Source organism: Sardina pilchardus, chromosome 8, assembly GCF_963854185.1.
Source record: "Sardina pilchardus chromosome 8, fSarPil1.1, whole genome shotgun sequence".
NCBI lineage: Eukaryota > Metazoa > Chordata > Actinopteri > Clupeiformes > Clupeidae > Sardina > Sardina pilchardus.
In genome coordinates this window covers 23,632,788-23,651,039 of record NC_085001.1, presented here as the reverse complement: position 1 = coordinate 23,651,039, position 18,252 = coordinate 23,632,788, and the positions used below count along the sequence as shown (strand labels likewise).

General features: G+C 48.2%; 1 protein-coding gene across 1 annotated transcript in view; it reads left to right on the top strand.

Moving 5' to 3' along the window:
- Positions 1 to 950: 950 nt before the first annotated feature.
- fras1 (Fraser extracellular matrix complex subunit 1) overlaps positions 951 to 18,252 on the top strand; it is a 134,069-nt gene continuing 116,767 nt past the window's right edge. The window contains 2 exon segments of the mRNA XM_062544154.1: positions 951 to 1,147; positions 2,257 to 2,288. Of these exon segments, the coding sequence (XP_062400138.1) occupies positions 1,081 to 1,147; positions 2,257 to 2,288 (99 nt within the window). The 5' untranslated portion in view covers positions 951 to 1,080.

Here is an 18,252-nt window from a genome sequence, read left to right as displayed (position 1 = left end):
CTGAGTATCCACATTTAGATAACTTTTTAATATCATAGGGGTTCAATTATATAGATAAAGATATAGATAGATAGAACCCCTTGATTCCTCTATTCACTCTTGGCCATACTTCTAGTTTAGTACGATCAACAGCAGAGGGCAGCATTGCTATTACACAGCGGAGCACAAACGACGCGAAATATTCAAATGATTGATTAGAGAGGATAAAGTCTTGGTATGTGTAGCCTTTTTAGATCCATTGCTACTAAAATGATGTGCTCAGTTGGGCTATTGAAATCCCTAGCTTCCCTAAATCCCTGCATTTGATTTGTCCAGTTAGTTGTATAAATTCTTAGACTTAAATTGCCTTATGTCCGCTCAATTTCCTTGTGTTGTATAGGCCTATTTACCATGAATTAAATGAACCTACTATCACAATTTACTATTAGTCAATGGAAGCACAAAATGCTACTTTGTCTGTATAGCACCTGATAATTAGCCTTATTTTTTTAGTTTAATTGGCACAAAACTCTTCTCAATGGCAGAAAGGCATAGGATGAATCATGCGCCCTTTAGAAAGACCACAATAGGAATCATCATGCATTGAAACTTGGTTCGGGGGTCCTTTTCCCACACTGATGGGAGGGGGGCGTTCTTTCTTCGCAAACCGCCTGCAACAACTGAGCCACTTCACTGACTCGTTTAAAAGCCTAGACTGCAGGTTGAAGCGACCGGGAAAAGTCAGCCTTGTGGAACTATAATTATTAGCCCGACCAAAGGGCTCATTTTCTCCGCCATGCAATACAAACTCTAAACATACGGATCTGACTGAGGATTCAAGCTGCTTTGAAGTTAGGTTGAGAGGTTGGACTGGATTCAAAACCGCATCGCTTTCTAGATCAGATGCTCGGTAATACCTGCTGTCTGTTCTTGACTTCGGAACTTGTGTCAGACGCCCAGCCAAGACGTTGTCTTGTCTTCTGTGGCTTCGGACAATTTGTATGACGCTTCAAGAAAACAATAATGGTTGATACCTCTACTTCGGAACTGAACTAGAGATCGCATTTTTCATTTGGATTAATTCTATTTCATGCCGTAAGCATGGGTCTCGTGTGGATCCTCATTGCTACTCTAACTGGAATAAGCACCATCTCCAAAGAAGCAGAAGGTGAGTTTGTCGCTGCGACTTGAACTTTACTGCTACTGTTATGAAAAAAGGACATTGAATGCATCTGTAGCCTACATGTGTTAGGGCTTAGCCTACATTTGACCTAACCAATAATTCACTGGTGGCTTCATTTTTAGTAATTTTATGGCATACATCGCTACTGTGTGAACAGTAGCCTACTCTCATATAATTTAAAAACAACTTTTTAGACATTTCTGTTGGTCAATTAGTATATTTAACCTGACCATAATAGTACCCCCTGTCTTATTTGCATTTTTTTTAAATGATCACATAGCCTGAAGATCCCTCACGTTTAAATGAGGTATTTTAAGAGATAGGCTACTACAGCCTATTTTGCTACGACCTAAACTTTCACGCAGGCTACTTTATCAGCTAGGAGCTCAGGATCAAACCTTTTTTTCCTCCGTGTGTGCACTCAAAACCCTCTGTCATTTTAACTTAAGACCCTCGCCTGCTGTGAGGGGAAATTTCAGCCTGGGCATTGGCTGAAATGATGGTCTCACACTGAGTGTTGTCGACCTTTTAATCCTTTATCTGCTTCAAAATATCTGAGGAATGTATGCTCATCAGTCAACAGTTAAAAAGGCATAAAACAGCATGTACTGTAGTGTTGTAGGGTTGGAGATCCCCTCTCAGCACTAAGTAAAAGTTGCAGGCTACTGCTAATAAAATGTGTTTAGAGAAACGTGGGAGCTCCTAACTTTGTTTTAGGTACAACCACAGTAGAAACACAGTATGTCCAGCATAAGATTGACCTCACTCTGCAGAGGAGGTGTCAAATATTGACATTACTTATATTGCACAAGATATAGACTGTCCATGTAGTCTAATTGGCTATCCCAAATGAGGTTTTCTGTGGGGCCTGCTTTTAGCACCCAAGATGAAAAAGTTTACCAGTGGTGAGCTCTGGGATCATTTATATTCCAGAATGAAAGTGGAATTCAACCAGTGCTCAGCCATAAATTCCCACCATAAATTACACTGAGTAGTCTACCTGTGATGACCATGTTTGCACACTAACTCTGCTGTTTGCATTTTCTCCTTTTTTCTTCCCAACCACCCCCTCCACCAACCCGACCAATCTGCAGGAGCGTGTGTCTATCAAGGCTCTCTGTTTGCGGTAGGTGCTGCTGTTTCCTCTTTCGCTCCTTCCAAGATCAATGCACAATTGACCTCATCTGGTTTACATTTCTGCCTAAGAGATTATGTGCCCTGTCCTGATTCATGACACCGGTCTGTTAGCTTACTCTGTCGAGTGTGTTGCGCCATAAATTATTTACTGGGACATTATGATTGCATCGTAACGACAACAGGCCGTGGCCAAAGCCCTTACACGGTATCAATCAAAAACGAAAGCAACAGATACCTGAGACCCATCTGCGAAGCAAAGTCTCATAAATAATGGACAAGGGCTGAGTTTTAGAATGCTAATGGCTAAGAGAACAAGGCCAGATTGCGCTGTCTGATAAGTGTGTGTAGCTCTTTCTGAGTGTGTCTTGTAAGGTGCAGGGGATCTCATTGCCAAAGGCCCCACTGATGTTTATGGTGGTGAGATACAGTCCAGTTACCGACAACACCATTCAGAAGGCCTGCCACAGCGGGCTCATTCAGAACACTCTTCTCTTTTGTGTTTGGCGTTTCGTCTTGCACGTTCGTCTTGCCACAGGTAACCCCCCCTCCCCCCTCCTTTCAAGTGTAAAGTGTGCTTTGTGCACCCATGTGCTTTGATAAAATTAAACTTTAATTGGACACAATCCATTTTCCTGCAAGCCTAAACTCTGGCTAAACTGCTAGCTGGTTTGGAAGGTTTGGGCAGGTATGCTCTAGTCTAGTACATGGACAAAGAATCTTGTCTGCTGGCAATGCATGTCATTACACAGCAAAAAAATCTAGGAACAACTGGTAGTTTCTGTAAAAACGGTGCTAAACACTGTCCTTTGCGGCCCACTGTAACATTGCACTGGATTTTAATTGCAAATAATGACAAATTCCAGTCCTTTGCCTCTGTATAATCTGCGTAATTACAGTTGGAGACTAAGTGTGGAGCGGCAAAGCTCCCCTCTCCGGTTTCTGCACCGAGAACCGCACTTTGATAATGACCGGTGCGCCCCTGCTGGCACCTAGAACATGACTTCTCCCAGGATCTGAACTACTTTGTAGAGCGAGAGAGGGAGAGAGAGAGAGAGAAAGAGAGAGAGAGAGAGAGGGGTGGTGGGCGGGCGGAAGAGGTGTGGGACAGGTGGAGGCATGTTGAAACCCACTCAGGAGGAGGCCCTTTGGAGTTCAAAGGGAGAAAAACCAACCCAACACCTGGAATGGGAGCCTGATAATGCGGGTAGAGAGAATGAGAGAGAGGGAAAGAAGGGAGCAGAGGGCGGGGTGGGCTCGTGGGGTGTGTGTGTGTGTGTGTGTGGGGGGGGGGGGGGTACAGGGAGGAAGGGAGGGGAAAAATCAGATTAAAGTAACAATGAAATCACCCCCTCTTTTGTTCAAGTCTCCGGGCACAACATTAGCAAATCAAAGTACTGTCAGTGAGCTAAGCAAGCGCCTGGCATGGGCTCCAAGCTTGTGCGCCGTGGGTGGTAATGACCAAATATGTGTTTATGGTTTGTGTGTGCTTTCGTGAGCGCATACTGTATATGTGCATGCTTGCATGTGTGTGTGTGTGTGTGTGTGTGTGTGAGAGAGAGAGAGAGAGAGAGAGAGAGAGAGAGTTTGACTATGCACGTTTTTGTTATGAACCTTTTACAGATACCTGAGTAGAGGCTCTCTTTGTTTTCTCGCTCTAGTCTCTTTTCTTTTAAGGAACCAAGGAAGCAGACATTTGTCAACTTAAGGTCTACATGAGATTTTCTTTGTAAGGAAGCAGTCCTATGGCTTGTATACTTGTCTGTGGGAGTGTGACTAAAAGTAAAAATCTGAAGAAGCAGTCAAATCCATTTATAAAGAAGCAGACCAAAACAAATTCTATAATTATTTGTTCAAAGAGCTCCGTCTCTAGTGAGTTGTCTCGGTGTTGTCTCAAAGTACTCTGCCTTAACCAGGCCACGGTGTCTAGACCAGAGTGTTAATAACTAATCAGCTAGTGAAGCGCAAACGGCCATTCGATTTGCTCGTGTGGCTGGGCTATCACTGGGGTGGGCTGCGCGCCGGAGACCCGATGAACCAGCGGTTGCATCATGCCCCTGTGCTACCCACAGAAACTTCAGTCGGCGCCTCCATCATTGCACCGCGGTTCTGCAACACAGAGCGGCGCATCCAAATATATCACTGTGCTCCAGGCCATGGATTCCTGGCATTGCAAGTTGTTCTCCCCGAAGCGATCGAAATGTAGGCCACTGCGAGAATAGAAAGGATCTAAACATCGGTCGCTGGGATGGCACATATATTGTTAATTCATTGTGGTGACATCAAGTATTAATCACGCAGATATTACATCTGTTACAGTCGCTTGGCCTCTGTAGGTTGCATGAAATATATATAGTACATGAGCTTTATAGATGCTGATCCACAAACAGCTCGTCCGCATTCCATTACGTGTGCGTCAAATGACCACTGAGGACAGTTAGCCTGTAGTAACATATTCATAAAGCCAGTGGGAGTTGTAATAACTGATAAGCTTTTTTATTACCCTTATAATTGAAGGCTTCTCAAAAGAACAGGAAGGCAGTATTAATACCTGCTGTTGCGCTGAACTTTAGAATGCATGCTTTCCCAGGGGGAAGTATGTATGTAGACTTGGTATTAGCCCTGGCTGTTGGGGCCTGGTGTTGGGAGGTATGACATTAAGCTTTAATGGGATCCGACTGTTGGTGAAAGGAGGTACGTTTATTAGAGGAAACTCCATTTCCAAAGGGCCGTGTAGGATTACTCCTGAAGGCCCGGCCGATAATTCCTCGTGGAGGGCAGGGTCACCAGGGACCACTGCTCGTGCCGCTCCGTTCCATGGCTGGAATCGCTCCCCGTGATCAGCGTGGGGGTAGGTAGGTGGGTGGGTGGGTGGTGGGGCCCTCAGTTCACCTCTGTCTGGAGGTAAAGCTTGGGTGGCCGCCAATATCAAGACCAACAGTAGTTAAAGGGCATACAAAGAAGGGTGACAGCAATTGGAAGTGCAGGATGTCGTTCCAGGAAGGTTTATTTTTCCATCACCTTCCCTAAGAGGGTTTTGTGGTGAGGCAGGCAAGGTCACTCGACCCCCTCACCCATTAGTCTTAGCGGGAAAAGTCGATAAGCATGTGCGTCTCGTTTTAACCGCAAACCAGCTTGAGGCTCAAATGGAGCGCAGTGGGACAGCCTTGAGGTATCAAAAATGTTAGTGACACGACTGTATGTTGGCATCCCTTTCAATGTTTTCTCTGTGTTTCTCTTTGTTACCTGGACGAGTCAATCATGACCCTGGCTAGTGGCAGTTGACTTCTACTTACTAAGTCCAAAAACTTAAGCTTAGTATTTGCACTTAAAAGTACGAAGTCAAAAGCACTGATATTGATCGGCTTGGTAGACTTAACACCATACCAGTAACCCTGTGCTGCATTCAATAGTCTGGAGACGTCCAGCCGTGATTGACCTGTCTGAGGGAGTAGACTGGCCAATCCCGTAGGACTGGTGCTGACCTTGAGGGGTTGACCCGGCTCACTGATCAAGAAAGAGGAAAGGGGGTGTTCTCGTCCATTTACTAACTCATTAACCTAAAAAGTAACTGGACCACAGTGCTCACAGCTTCCTCAAAGCGCAGGGCGCTGAATGAATAACTTTGCCAAACAGTGTGAAAGTTCACGAGATGAGCCTCACAAGGGACATGCTTTGAAGTGGAGTGTAAATGTCAATGTTTGAAACTCTGTACTATAGCTGTCTATCCGATGTCTAATTTGAGCACAATGTAAGTTCAAAAGTGTCAAGTGAGACCAGTTCAAAACTTTTTGAAGACCTTATGATATTTTTTTTTCCCCTTGGGAGGGAAAATGCTAACCTGACTTTCGCCAGATCCTGTAGTTCGTTGTCTGCTTCACACAAGGATCTGGGACTTCTCGATAGGAGATGTATTTCTGAAGGCGGGTCCTTGTAAAACATCCTCGCATGTGATTTGATAAACCACTTGCCTGTTATCTTGAATGACGTGCTAGGCTTCTTCAAGCTCTTGCCAAACCCGGTCGGAAGAAGAGTAAAAACATCCTTGCCACCAATAAATGTCTTCAAAACTATTCTCTGTTAATCTTTTAAAGAATGAATATTCGATAGATTCGACAAAACGGTTGAAATAGCAGAATCAATGTCAGCACAAGACTCCTCGCTGCGTGCCGCCATTGTTATTTGAATCAAACACTCGCTTCGGCGCTCCTGATTGGTTGCTCATTTTTTGATCACTGGCAGGGGTTTGGATTGCCCTCGCGTCCAGACCCTTGTGTGGAGCTCAGCGAAACGCCTCTGGTGGAGCATGGCGGAACTACAAGGGTCTGGCGAGAGTCAGGCTAGGAAAATGCTATTGCTTATAAAAACAACAAAAAAAGTGCTGTGTGATTCATCTGTTCAAATTGCACTAAATGTCAAAAGTATTTCAGCATGTCATTTCTATCACACTTGTGTGCGGATTCGTGGTGAAAGCCCCCAGTGTGTCTTAATGGACAAACAAACACCCCAGTCGACACTCCTACCCCTTTTCTCTGCTCTGGCCAGTTGGAGCTTGACGGGTTCATTCAGAGCTGTTTGTCCAGAGGTCTCGTCCCTTTGTGCCCCAGTCCATTCCCGGAGCTAAGCCCTCAGTCTTCACTCAACGTCTGTTTACAACTTGTCTGCTGTGGACCTGGTTGCTAATCCCACGTTTGCACGTTTGCTCATCGTTCCTTACACACACACACACACACACACACACACACACACACACACACACAAACACACTCTCTCTCTCTCTCTCTCTCCTCTCTCTCTCTCTCTCTCTCTTTCTCTCTCTCTCACACACACACACACACACACACACACACACACACACACACACACACACACACACACACACACACACACACACACACAGCACCCCTCCATTCTCTTTAGCCCTCAGCTATACAAGCAGCAGGCATTTTAGTGGTTGGCCTTAGGCAAAGCTTGTGCTTTTGTTGCCTCATTTTGGGATGCGTCCTTGGCCTCCTCTTTCTGCTTCTTCCTGCGAACAAGCAGCTTGTCTAGCCTGCCGTACACATCTTCTCTCGGGTGACGAAGGGAAGTGTGAAGGGATGGAGGCACCTCCTCATCACCTACGCTCGGTCTGTGCCAGCTCCCTCTAGCACCAGTGGGCATGTTGTTGGCTGTCTGTAATGGCTGGTTGATGAAAATGGGTGACCCCATTCCATGTGATAAATGGAATGGTGTGCGTGAACAGACTCGTGCTTGGATCATCATACAGTACGCAGGCCAGTATTTATTCAACACTCGCTCAACTCCACAGTGATTTAGGCTACCGTAATTTCCCGACTATTAGCCGCGGCTTATACATTGATTTTGCAAAATTTCTTCAGCTATGAAGATATGGTTAATATGGTTTTGTTTCTTTTAACCTGTATAAAACACTGTCCTGCGGCCTATACACAATGCGGCTTATATGCGGGAAATTACTGTATGTACTGTACGTAGCCCACTTCAGTCATGCGGCGTGTTGTGGGAAGAGCTTCTTGCCATTTACTGCCCTTGCCTTATATCTTACTTGTTTACATCCCTCTCCTGGTGGATTTCACTAGCCGCAAATCAATGAAGTGTGTTTTTGCGTCTGGCTGTTCTTCCGCTGGCTGGACCCTCGCCCCGGGAACGGCTCTTGTAACGGCTTTCTCCGGAACTCTGCCGAAAATCCAGAGTCAAATCAGATGTCAGGGCTCTGAGGGGGGGTTCTGCGGATGGAAGTAAGCTCGGCGGCGCAGCGAGGGAACAAAGCAGCACACTGCCGGCGCTCCCAGTGGCATTCCCGCGGCTTTCTTCTCAGGAGGACGACGTGGAGAGCCGGAGTGCTGTCAGTCAGACAGCCGGTCGGTCAGAAAGAGTAGTTCAGAGCAAAGCGGCTTCGCCCGATGGTGCACGGCCGCTCAGAGGCGAACTACAGTGGGCGTCAGAGGCTCCAGGTGTGTTGCAGTGTCTTCCGTTAAGCTTAAGGGTCCTTGGGAGATGTTGATGATGATGATGATGATGGAGAGTTTAGGCAGCGGTGAGTTGACAGCTCAGACTTCAGCTTCATATTCGACAAAACAAAGACTGGAACTGTCTGCCCTCGGAGACATGATCTGCACTTACCAAAATACACCAAAATAACAAGTTATGCCCTCCGGGCATGTAGGTTTTTTTTTTTTTTTTTAAAGGACTTTGAGAAAGGAAAAGAAAAAAAAAACGTATACACTCCTGAGGCTGTACACTGCCACTCCTGGATGACAGGAGAGACGGATGCTCGCCCGACGCCTGGGGTCACGAGGAGCCAGACTAGGCCTGTCTGGGGCTCCTGCTGCCCCCCCTGGCTGCCTGCTGGGCTGCAGGCTCTCTCTACGGATCCCCAACCACAACAGACAACCCACATCTATGTACATCTAGTTTGCCCCCCCTGCGTGAACCATGATCCCCCAAAAGGCTTGCGGGGGATGAGGATATGAGGATGAGGTATGGACATGTTCCTCCTCAGCCTGACAAAGACAGAAACACCCCCCCCCCCCACCCCACCCACCTACACACACACACACACACACACACACACACAAGCCAAACCACAAGCCTTTGGCTGTACGCCCAACTGATAACAAAGACCATGCTAAGAAATACTATGGCTCCGGGAGAAAAGTTATCATCTCATTTTCAAGTGACATTTAAAACTATGCACTGTGGCGCGCGGCACGGCTGAAGGGCAGTGCTCTGTGGGCATGTGCAGTAAAAATGCAATGACAGGTGGGGGCAGCCTCCCCTCCACTCGCTGACATTTCTATTCCCCCTCTTTATCTTTCTGTCTCACTTATGCGTCGGAAAAGGCTTTAGGTATGTGGGACACGGCTCTCTGGTTGTTCAGCGGAGCCCCTTGGAGGGAAAGAGCCTTTCATAGTCAATAAGAACCTAGCGTCCCATGTGTATTCTAGTGCATTGTTTTATGTGTGTGTGTGTGTGTGTGTGTGTGCGTGTGTGTGAGAGAGGGAGAGAGAGAGAGTCTCTATGTGTGTGATGTGTGTGTGTGTGTGTGTGTGTGTGTGTGTGTGTGTGTGTGTGTGTATGTTGCAATTTCCTTTTCTTTTATACTGTAAGTAAACACGAACAAAAAGGTTGTCCTTTAATGAGGACCTTGAGCAACTGGTCTTCAGGTCATACTTACAGGCGTGTCTGCAAAAGAACAGGGTCTGTATGTTTTATGTGTCAGCGTTTAGCTCTTTGAGTGCTCTTTGCCCTGTAGTTGCAGGCCGAACGTGTTTCAACTCATTACAGCTTTTCACTTTGCAAGGCTGAAAACTGTTTTTCCCATGCGGACCACTCATACAGACAGCCTAAAACGAAACATCAACTGTAAAATCATTTAAATGAATTCAGGCATGGCAAATCTTAGCTTTGGTGGAAATATCTTAATGTGTTATTGTTTTAAGTTAATGCTTGGCATGTGTGAAAGGGCTCATTATTCTTTTGCTGTCTGCAGCGTGTAAATATTTTTGGTCGGTTATGAAAAACATCCTTAATATCTTTATATGTCACGGAAGGATTTGTATGTGAGTTTGTGGCGCCCTTTTGTTTACTTTGCACGGTGAAATCAAATCCTTGTGTCGTCTTGGGATTTCATAGTCAATGTGTTTACGTTTGTGGATCAGCATTCATAGAATTCATACAGCAGAATCTGTCCTGCAGCAAACCCCATTGTGAACACAGTATCTTTTTCATAAATGTTTAAACAGCTCAACAGTTCAGCAGAGAAGGTGAGAAAAATGAGACTGGCTGATAGATCGGTTGTGTCATTTCATTGGCACTGTGAGATATTTTGAGGAAGGTATCATATTTGCTGAAACTAGAGTCGGAGTGGGCGGTAGGTAAACAAGTTTCAGTTGGTTGGTCTGCAATTGGTGGTCCATGTTGGCTCTGTGCGTTTAGGCCTTCCACCCCCACCTCAACCAGACCCCCCTCTCAGCGTATGCTCCTCCAAGGAGCCTTTTCTCCAAGCGCAAGAAAAAAGCGCTTAAAGAAAGCAAAGGTAAAAGGGAACACAATAGGGATTGGGTTGGGGGGGGGTGGGAGGATCTGGGTTGAACGACTCAGGTTGGGGGTCAAGACCTTTACTCCCATATAAGCCACTTCAATGTGGACAGCTAGTATCTTAAGCACAGAAGCTCTCTGTAACCAAGCAACAGTTGATATTGTGTTACTTCCAAATTACTTCCAAAATGTTGCGACCAGACCCATTACGAAACACCCATACTGCTTCATAAGCAGTTAAAAAAGCAATCTCATCTACCGAATGACCTGCCATACGCTCTGACTGGCATTTGCCACGGAAACTCTGGCGAACAGATGGACGGCTGTCCTCGAGTGAACTGCCTGCGGAGAAAAGTATGAACCAAAAACTTGTTAGGAGAAAACTTTTTTCGTCGAGGCAGCTGAATGGACTTGGCAAAGTGCGGCAAAGCTGCCGGCCGCCATGGTTGCCCGAGCGGACTCTTGCCTCCGCATGGCCGAGGCGCCACAAATAAGCCTCGGCGGTGTAATAATAGCAGGCAATTACGTCCAGCTGGGGTCCAGCCCTCCCAGGGGCTGCTGGACAGGGGCGTTCTTTATCTTGTCCTCTGGAAATAGCACACGGCCTCCCCTCGCTGCTCCCGAAGCCAGTAGAGCACGGCTCCTCTGGTGGGAGCTGCTTGAGGTAAACAGTAAAATCCCAGGCGGGCGGCCTCGGCGAGGTGATGTCTCACCACCGCCATCACCATCCCCCAACGTCTCCGACGTCTGAGGGGCCACAGGCCTTAGCTGCCATTCAGCGGCTGCCCTCGGCTGGCTTCGACCTCTCCATTAAAGCTCAGACTACCCCCCCCCCCCCCCCCCCCCAGCCCCCACACCGTACCCCAACCCCCTGAAGGACTTCAGGAGTGTGTTTATCGGAGGTGAAAAGTAGAAGTGAGAAGACAGCAAATAACAAGTTTTTTGGTGTTTGCTTGTTTGTTTTTGTTGAGGGTCAGTTGGTGCGCTTGGGATTCGATGTCCTCAGTCTGATTCGCTGGAATGGGGCCTCTGTGGAAATCAAAACAATGATTAGCCTCCTGGAGAAGGTTACCGTGGCCGGTTAATACCAACCAGACCCAGAAAACAAATACACTTTTTCACACTTTTTAATGTGTTGAGAGGCTCAGAGGAACCTCGGGTGTGAAAAGTGCTTCATCTGCCCTCTGGACAGACCCACACGCTCCACACAGCTTCTCCTTTGGAGGTGGGAGAGTCCAGTCCAGTCCAATCCAGTCCAGTCCCTGTGCTGCTGTTCCTCCGCTCCTTTAGCTCCTCAATTATTCATTCAGGAGGCCGGTCTCGTTTGGCTTCTGAGAGATCCGTGCGGACACATGAAACAGGGCAGCTCAATGGAGGGCTGCTCCTTTGTGCTGGCTGAGGGTCCCGGACACACAGGAGTCAATGGGAGCTGGGCTTCCAACAATGTCACCCGCCGGTGCTCCTGTTCCCTATTCTTTTTTGTCAAGGTCTGCAACCTGATATTTTGTTGAGAGAAAGCACTACGCCAGACTCAGACTGCACACACGCACGCGCGCACACACACACACACACACACACACACACACACACACATACACAGAGACGCACACACACACACACACACGCACGCACGCACGCACGCACGCACGCACGCACACACACATACACACACACACACACACACACACACACACACACATGCACAGCACACACACACACACACACACACTACACACACACACAAACACAAAGTAGACCACCACTCTTTTCCTCTCCCCTCTCGGCCCTCTCTCTCTCTCTCTGTGTGCGTGGCACAATGGTACCCTGATCGTTCTTTGTTGAAAGGAATGTCCTTGTTCTTTGTGCTGTCCGTCACCGGGTCTCAGGGACCCGCGCTGGCGGCCCGCCAGGGCCCTCTGCGTTCCGACACACACTGGCGATGACTTACGGGTACTCGGAACAGAGTGGCACCTCTCCGTCAGTCTTTTGGAGTGTTCCCCACGGGCCCTTCCCTCTCTCTCTCTCTCTTTCTTTTCTCTTCTCTTTTCTCTTCTCTCTTCACTCTCCTCTTCCCCCCTTTCTCTCTCCCTCCCCCCACCTCCTGTGCCAACTGCTCATCAAAGGTGAGTTCAAATGTAAAGCCCGCTCCTGTGTTTTTTCCGGTGCTGTTGCAGCTGCTTCATGCCACGCCACGCCGCGCTCTCTCGCCTGCCTGCCGCTGCGGTGAAACACCTGGACGGCTGCTCCTCTGAAGGAGGCGCACTGTAATTTGCTCCTGGAGTCAAGGAGACGAGGGGCCGTAAACACAGAGCGCTCGGCCCTGGGAATAAAAGAGAGAGAGAGAGAGAGAGAGAGAGAGAGAGAGAGAGAGAGAGAGAGAGAGAGAGAGAGAGAGAGAGAGAGAGAGAGAGAGAGAGAGAGAGAGAGAGCAAATAGGAGGGGGAGAGGGGTTTTGCCTCAGCCAGCTTTCATGAGGAGAGCCAGAGCTGCTGATCTGTCATTAGGTGAGCTGCTTGCTTAGTCATTTCACTGGCATGCGAGTGAGACCGGCCCTCTGGACAGGCCAGGCAGGCAGGCAGGCGAGCAGGTTGTGAAGAGGGCTGCCAATTTTTATGGGGGGGGTGTAATTCATTCATTTGAAAGGTGCTCGTTACTGCACCCAGAATGCCACTATCTTGAATAGACACTACGTACTAGCACGGTCCAGCCTGTCCTGTCACACAACTGCTAATGCACAGGTCCCTCTGATTTGGGCCCATTATGTGAGTGGGACTGTGATTTGCTTTACGGACACAGCATGTTATCTTAAGTGCTCCATCTTAAGAGGGCATCCCAGATGATAGGGGGGCGGGGGGTGGGGGGGATAAAAAAGACTTTGTGACCTTCTATATTCCCCACATGGTGAATTCATTAATCAGTAAATATTCTCTAGCCTCTGTGTTGTTGCATTCCACTCAACAATGGTTGCCATCAAAGTGTTTTTCATCATAAATATTTGAAGACGCCAACAACACGTGTTTGTGTGTGTGTTCTGTGTGTGTGTGTGTGTATGTGTGCGTGTGTGTGTGTGTGTGTGTGTGCGTGCGTGCCACAAGCCAACAAGTCACGGTGCAAATACTGTAAATGGAAAGGCAATGAAGGTAATTTGCGTGCTTGTCTCAACATATCCCGGCTATATTAGCAGCTAAACCCCTCCAAGCGGGTTAATGTATTTGCAGCACACTCTAAGGCAGTGGCTGGCACGTTTCAACTCCCTGCCCTCACCCCTATTGTGCTGTGTGCTGAATGTAAGGCATGGCATACATAGACTTACACTCACAGTCACACACACACACACGCACACACACACACACACACACACACACACACACATAAAAGAGAGTGCATGTGTGTGACCTTTGAAAAGGGCCTTGTCGTTGTTCTTTTCTTTTCAGACAGGAGTGGGGTGAAAGCGACAGGTGGACAGGCTTCTATAAAGAGAGCTCTTTCTTCCTCTCTCTCTCTCTTTCTTTCTCTCCCTCCAGGGAGTCACAGTCACACTTCATGTTTGCTCAGCCCAGCTGACTGGTGTGCAGAGAGCTGCAATTCTTTCGCAGGGCGATTAGATTGACTTTGATTGCGTGGGCCTTGGTCCAAGTCGCGAGGTGGGCTCGGTCATGTACAGTCACGGACGCTGTGGAGGCCACTGGATCGACCAGAGCGGCTGTCTGAAAGTGGCCACCTGGTCACTGCCCACCAGATTACTTTGCACCACTAGACGGTTATTGGTATGCACATGGCTTACATTGGTATGCCAGGGGGACCTGTGAAGAATTTTTTTTATTTCTCTTTCAAAAGAAAAAAAAACACTTTTTGAAAAGCAGAATATTTAAAAATGTGGAAACTAGAAAATATTCAGAGCTATAGTCCATTTTGATGGCACCCTTTTATTTTTCTTTTAAAGTTTAATCCCAAGACTTTCCAAATTTTTCGAGGCCTTCATATTGTGGCCTCATTACGACAGCCTTCTGGTAAATATACTGTTTTATTCAGCAAATGAAATATTCCTTTTGAAACCAAAGCAATTGCTCTTACGCTAAGCCTAACCTACTTAGTTAACCGACAGACATCAGACAATGTCAAATAAAATACTCCTCAGTTATACACCAACAGGGCCTATCGTTCTTTTATTCATATCTAGTTTACTCTCTGTCTCCATTCACTTTCTCATAACCAGACAGCATCAATCAGAGTCTTAAGGGTTTGGGATAAAACAGCCAAGGCACCAAAGATCCTCTCCAAAGCTTCTCTCACAGAACCTGTCGCAGCTTTCTATTCTTCATGGCTGTTTTGCACGCACTGCCAATAGCAGAGGCTCTGGCTGTCACATCAAGCCATCCTATCCACTGTGAGCCCATGCTGTGTGGGAAAGAGTAGTGGAACTCTGGTAGAGAATGCCAGTGGTGGTGGTGTGTGTTGGGGTGTGCTAAGTGGTGTGTATGGCTGTGTGTGTGTGTGTGCGTGTGTGTTCGTGTGTGTGTGTGTTTGTGTGTGCGTATCTGTGTGTATCTGTGTGTATCTGTGTGTGTGTGTGTGTGTGTCTGTGTGTGTGTGTGTGTGTGTGTGTGAGACGGATGCTACCTCCCTCGTCCACCCACAGAAGAGTGTTTGCGCCAGCGGCGGGCTGAATGGAGCGTGGGCGGGGCCTCCCGGGGGAAGATCCCGGGCAGCCGGCCCCTCTGTCTGTCCTGTCCGGCCCAGACACACATCTCTCTCCCCGTCCTGTTCAAACAGCTCCTTCTTCTCATTACAAATCTATATAGTGTAGCGCTGCACTCTCACCAGCTCTCTCTCTCTCTCTCCGTGTTTGTCTTCCTCTCTTATTCACTTCACTCTTTCCTTCTCGCTTTCTCACTCTCTCTCCTTCTCTCTCCCTCTCTTTCTCTCTCTCTATCTTTCTCTCTCTCTCTTTTTCTCTCATATCCTCCCTGTCTCAACAAAGTTACAATGAGTTTCCCAGCCTCAGGACTTGAAGTATTTGAAGTGAACTAGCAGTATTGTCATGTGTGGGAGTCTCTGATCTATACAGGTCTCAATCACTCAAACCCAACCGTCCATCTGCAGAGGAGGACCATCTCATACCCATCCTACACACAAATGCATTGAGATGCACTCTTTTCTCCTGATGTAGGGACTGTGTCATGTTTCGAGTGCTCGGTCCTGCTTCAGTTCCTTCCTGGTATCCCTGTATGTGGTAGACCTAGCTGTTTACAAGTGTGTTTTGCCCCTCCTGGCTAAGCTAATTAGCTCATGCCAAGAATGCAGGTAAGCAATCACTTAAGCCAAATGTTCCTTCATGGCTGAAAGACACACCTGCAGGTCGTGGAGCAACGAGGGTCGCTTTTGGGAGGTCCCGTGCTTCAGAGGCCATTAATGGAATGTTCCGGCACTGTTTAAACCGGCGCTGAAGAATTGTATCTCTTCCAACCCTTTGAAGTGTGGCCAATTACCTTCTTCCCAGCACATAGTTAACAAATTAACCTCTCTGCCTTGGGTTGCTGTGCTTCTGCAGTCAAAGTGTATCAACGCATGATTTAAGGCACTGTAAATTGTCATCAGAACACCCCCTGGCTATAGGGAGGAAAGAACAAATCATCAATTTGGAGTCCATCATGCAGAGAGAGAGAGAAAAAGGAAAGGCTGTGTGTCTAGTGGAGTTTGTTCATCTGAGGTAAATCTCATTTGGATCCAAGGCAGCATTCCTGAGGAAGCACCCCAAGGTCCAGGTGGGGTAGCAGAGACAGATCGGGCTAGTCAGATCACAGCCGACACATACCCGCATGGAGACATGGACAAACACACACACACACACACACACACACACACACACCAAGAGAGAGAGAGAGAGAGAGAGAGAGAGAGAGAGAGAGAGAGAGAGAGAGAGATAGATGTACACATCAAGGTGGTCGAGCGAGACATGGAATGAATAAGCAGAGTTTGGGAGGACGTGTGGGTATGTGCACTGAAGCTTTAAAACATCCTCCTTCTGATGCAGGTTTACACCATCGTATGGATAGCAAGCTGGGAAACAAGCCAGACACACACACACACACACACACACAAAACAAAATCCTGGAAGCAGACAGTGGATTTAAAATAGGTCCAGCCGTTTCATGACTTGCTTTCAGAATGATCCAATTTGCTGGATTTGGTGATCTCTGCTCTCCACTCACATTCTATCCTTCAAAGCGAGAGCAATAGAGGGAGAGAAAGAGGGAGAGAGAGAAAAAAGAAGATAGCAGAACTGTCCAACGAGAGGGGGGCAAAGGGGGAATAAAATCCCTTTGTTGTGGTGAATCTTGTGCCGATTCCCTCCCCCTCTCCCCCCCCCCTTTTGTTTGCCAGTAGTGTGGAGGATGAGTTATGCTCAGCATCCAGCAGCCACAGTGCGTGGACTAGACGAGGGGGCTATGAAAGAGGCCATTGTGTGAGAGTTCTCTTATAGTGTTCCACAGGGGAACTGCCGCCGGAGACCCAGCTAGCAATAGCGCTCTCCCTTTGTCGGTCCGCCCGGTTGGCTTTTTTTACCCGCGTCGCCGTCTTTAAAGCCGCTCCGATGGGACCGATGGGCCAGGGCGGAGAGATCGTCCGCGCATGCCAACCATAGATCAGTCAGAGATGTAATACCTGGGTGTGCCAGTCATGCTACCACTCACCCCCCCGGCTCCACTCCTGCCCCAGCTCCCACCAACACCAACCCATAATGCAATTTAGGCTGGTTGATCCCAGAGCCCTGGCTGTGTGAGAAAGCTTTGAACTCCCATTGATCTGCCGAAGGAATTCACTTTGTTGTTTACATTCAACAGAGCCAGGGCTCTAGGTCCAGGAGAGGGTAGAGAGATGGTGGGGGTGGGGGGTGGTGGGTGGTGGTTCTGAAAGCCACAACCTAGGCCCAACCCAAACCCCGCACACGTCTGTTGTAGCGCACCGGCTTTGATATAATTTATCTGTCCAGCGCCAAGATGACTGCGCTCCTGCATCGATCTCTAACCTCCCCACGTTTCGCACGATGGCAGCTCTCTTTGTACTGTGCAGAATAGCATAAATTGCTCCGCACAGTTTTTCCTCCCTTTCTTTAAGTATGTTTTTTTTTCCCCTGACCTGCTGCGCTACCAGTATAATCTCTCCTGGCCCCGTATACAGCTCCTCATCTCAGGCTAATTGTTGGGTTTTTTACAGCTGCAGTAAAAAACAAGAGCCAAAACATATCTGTTTGGCTCCAGCTTTTTCCTCTTGCTCACCGCCGATCGCCTCGCGGCCATTTGCCGAGGAGCCAGTTCAGCCGGGCTCTGTCAGCGTGCGCTATTATTGCAGAGACACCGGTAATGTCTGTGAGAGCGCCAGGCACCACTCTCGACTTCACATCCATCTTGTTCGAGCGCCTCATGCCAGACAGCCAGCCAGCCAGCGTCCAGGCTACAGGGCTCTCTCGTTATTATGACCCACTGCCAGTTCAGTGTGTCTGTGTGTCTGTCGAACAGGTCTCACTGTAAATCGTTGGACTCCCTCCAGAAGACGAAGAGGGGGGGGGGGGGGGGGAAAGAAAACATAAGAGTGAAATTTGTTCGGCTTACAGCTAGTCGTGTCCTTGACTTGACTGGCCCGTGTGAAGTGGTGCCAGGAGGTTACTGGCCTGGCAGCTGTGTGGGGTAGTTCTTTTTACCCCCCCCCCCCCCCCCTCTCCAGCCCTGTGTTGCCAGTCTGGGGAACTGGCAGTTGTGGGGTAGTTCCCCCCTCCCTCCTGCCCCCTCCTGCCCCCGTGTTGCCAGTGTGGGGTAAATGCCCGGCGTGTTCTGGAGTCCTGCCACTTTTCAGAGCGTCAGCATGTGGCCCCCGCGAGACCTGAGCGATGCATG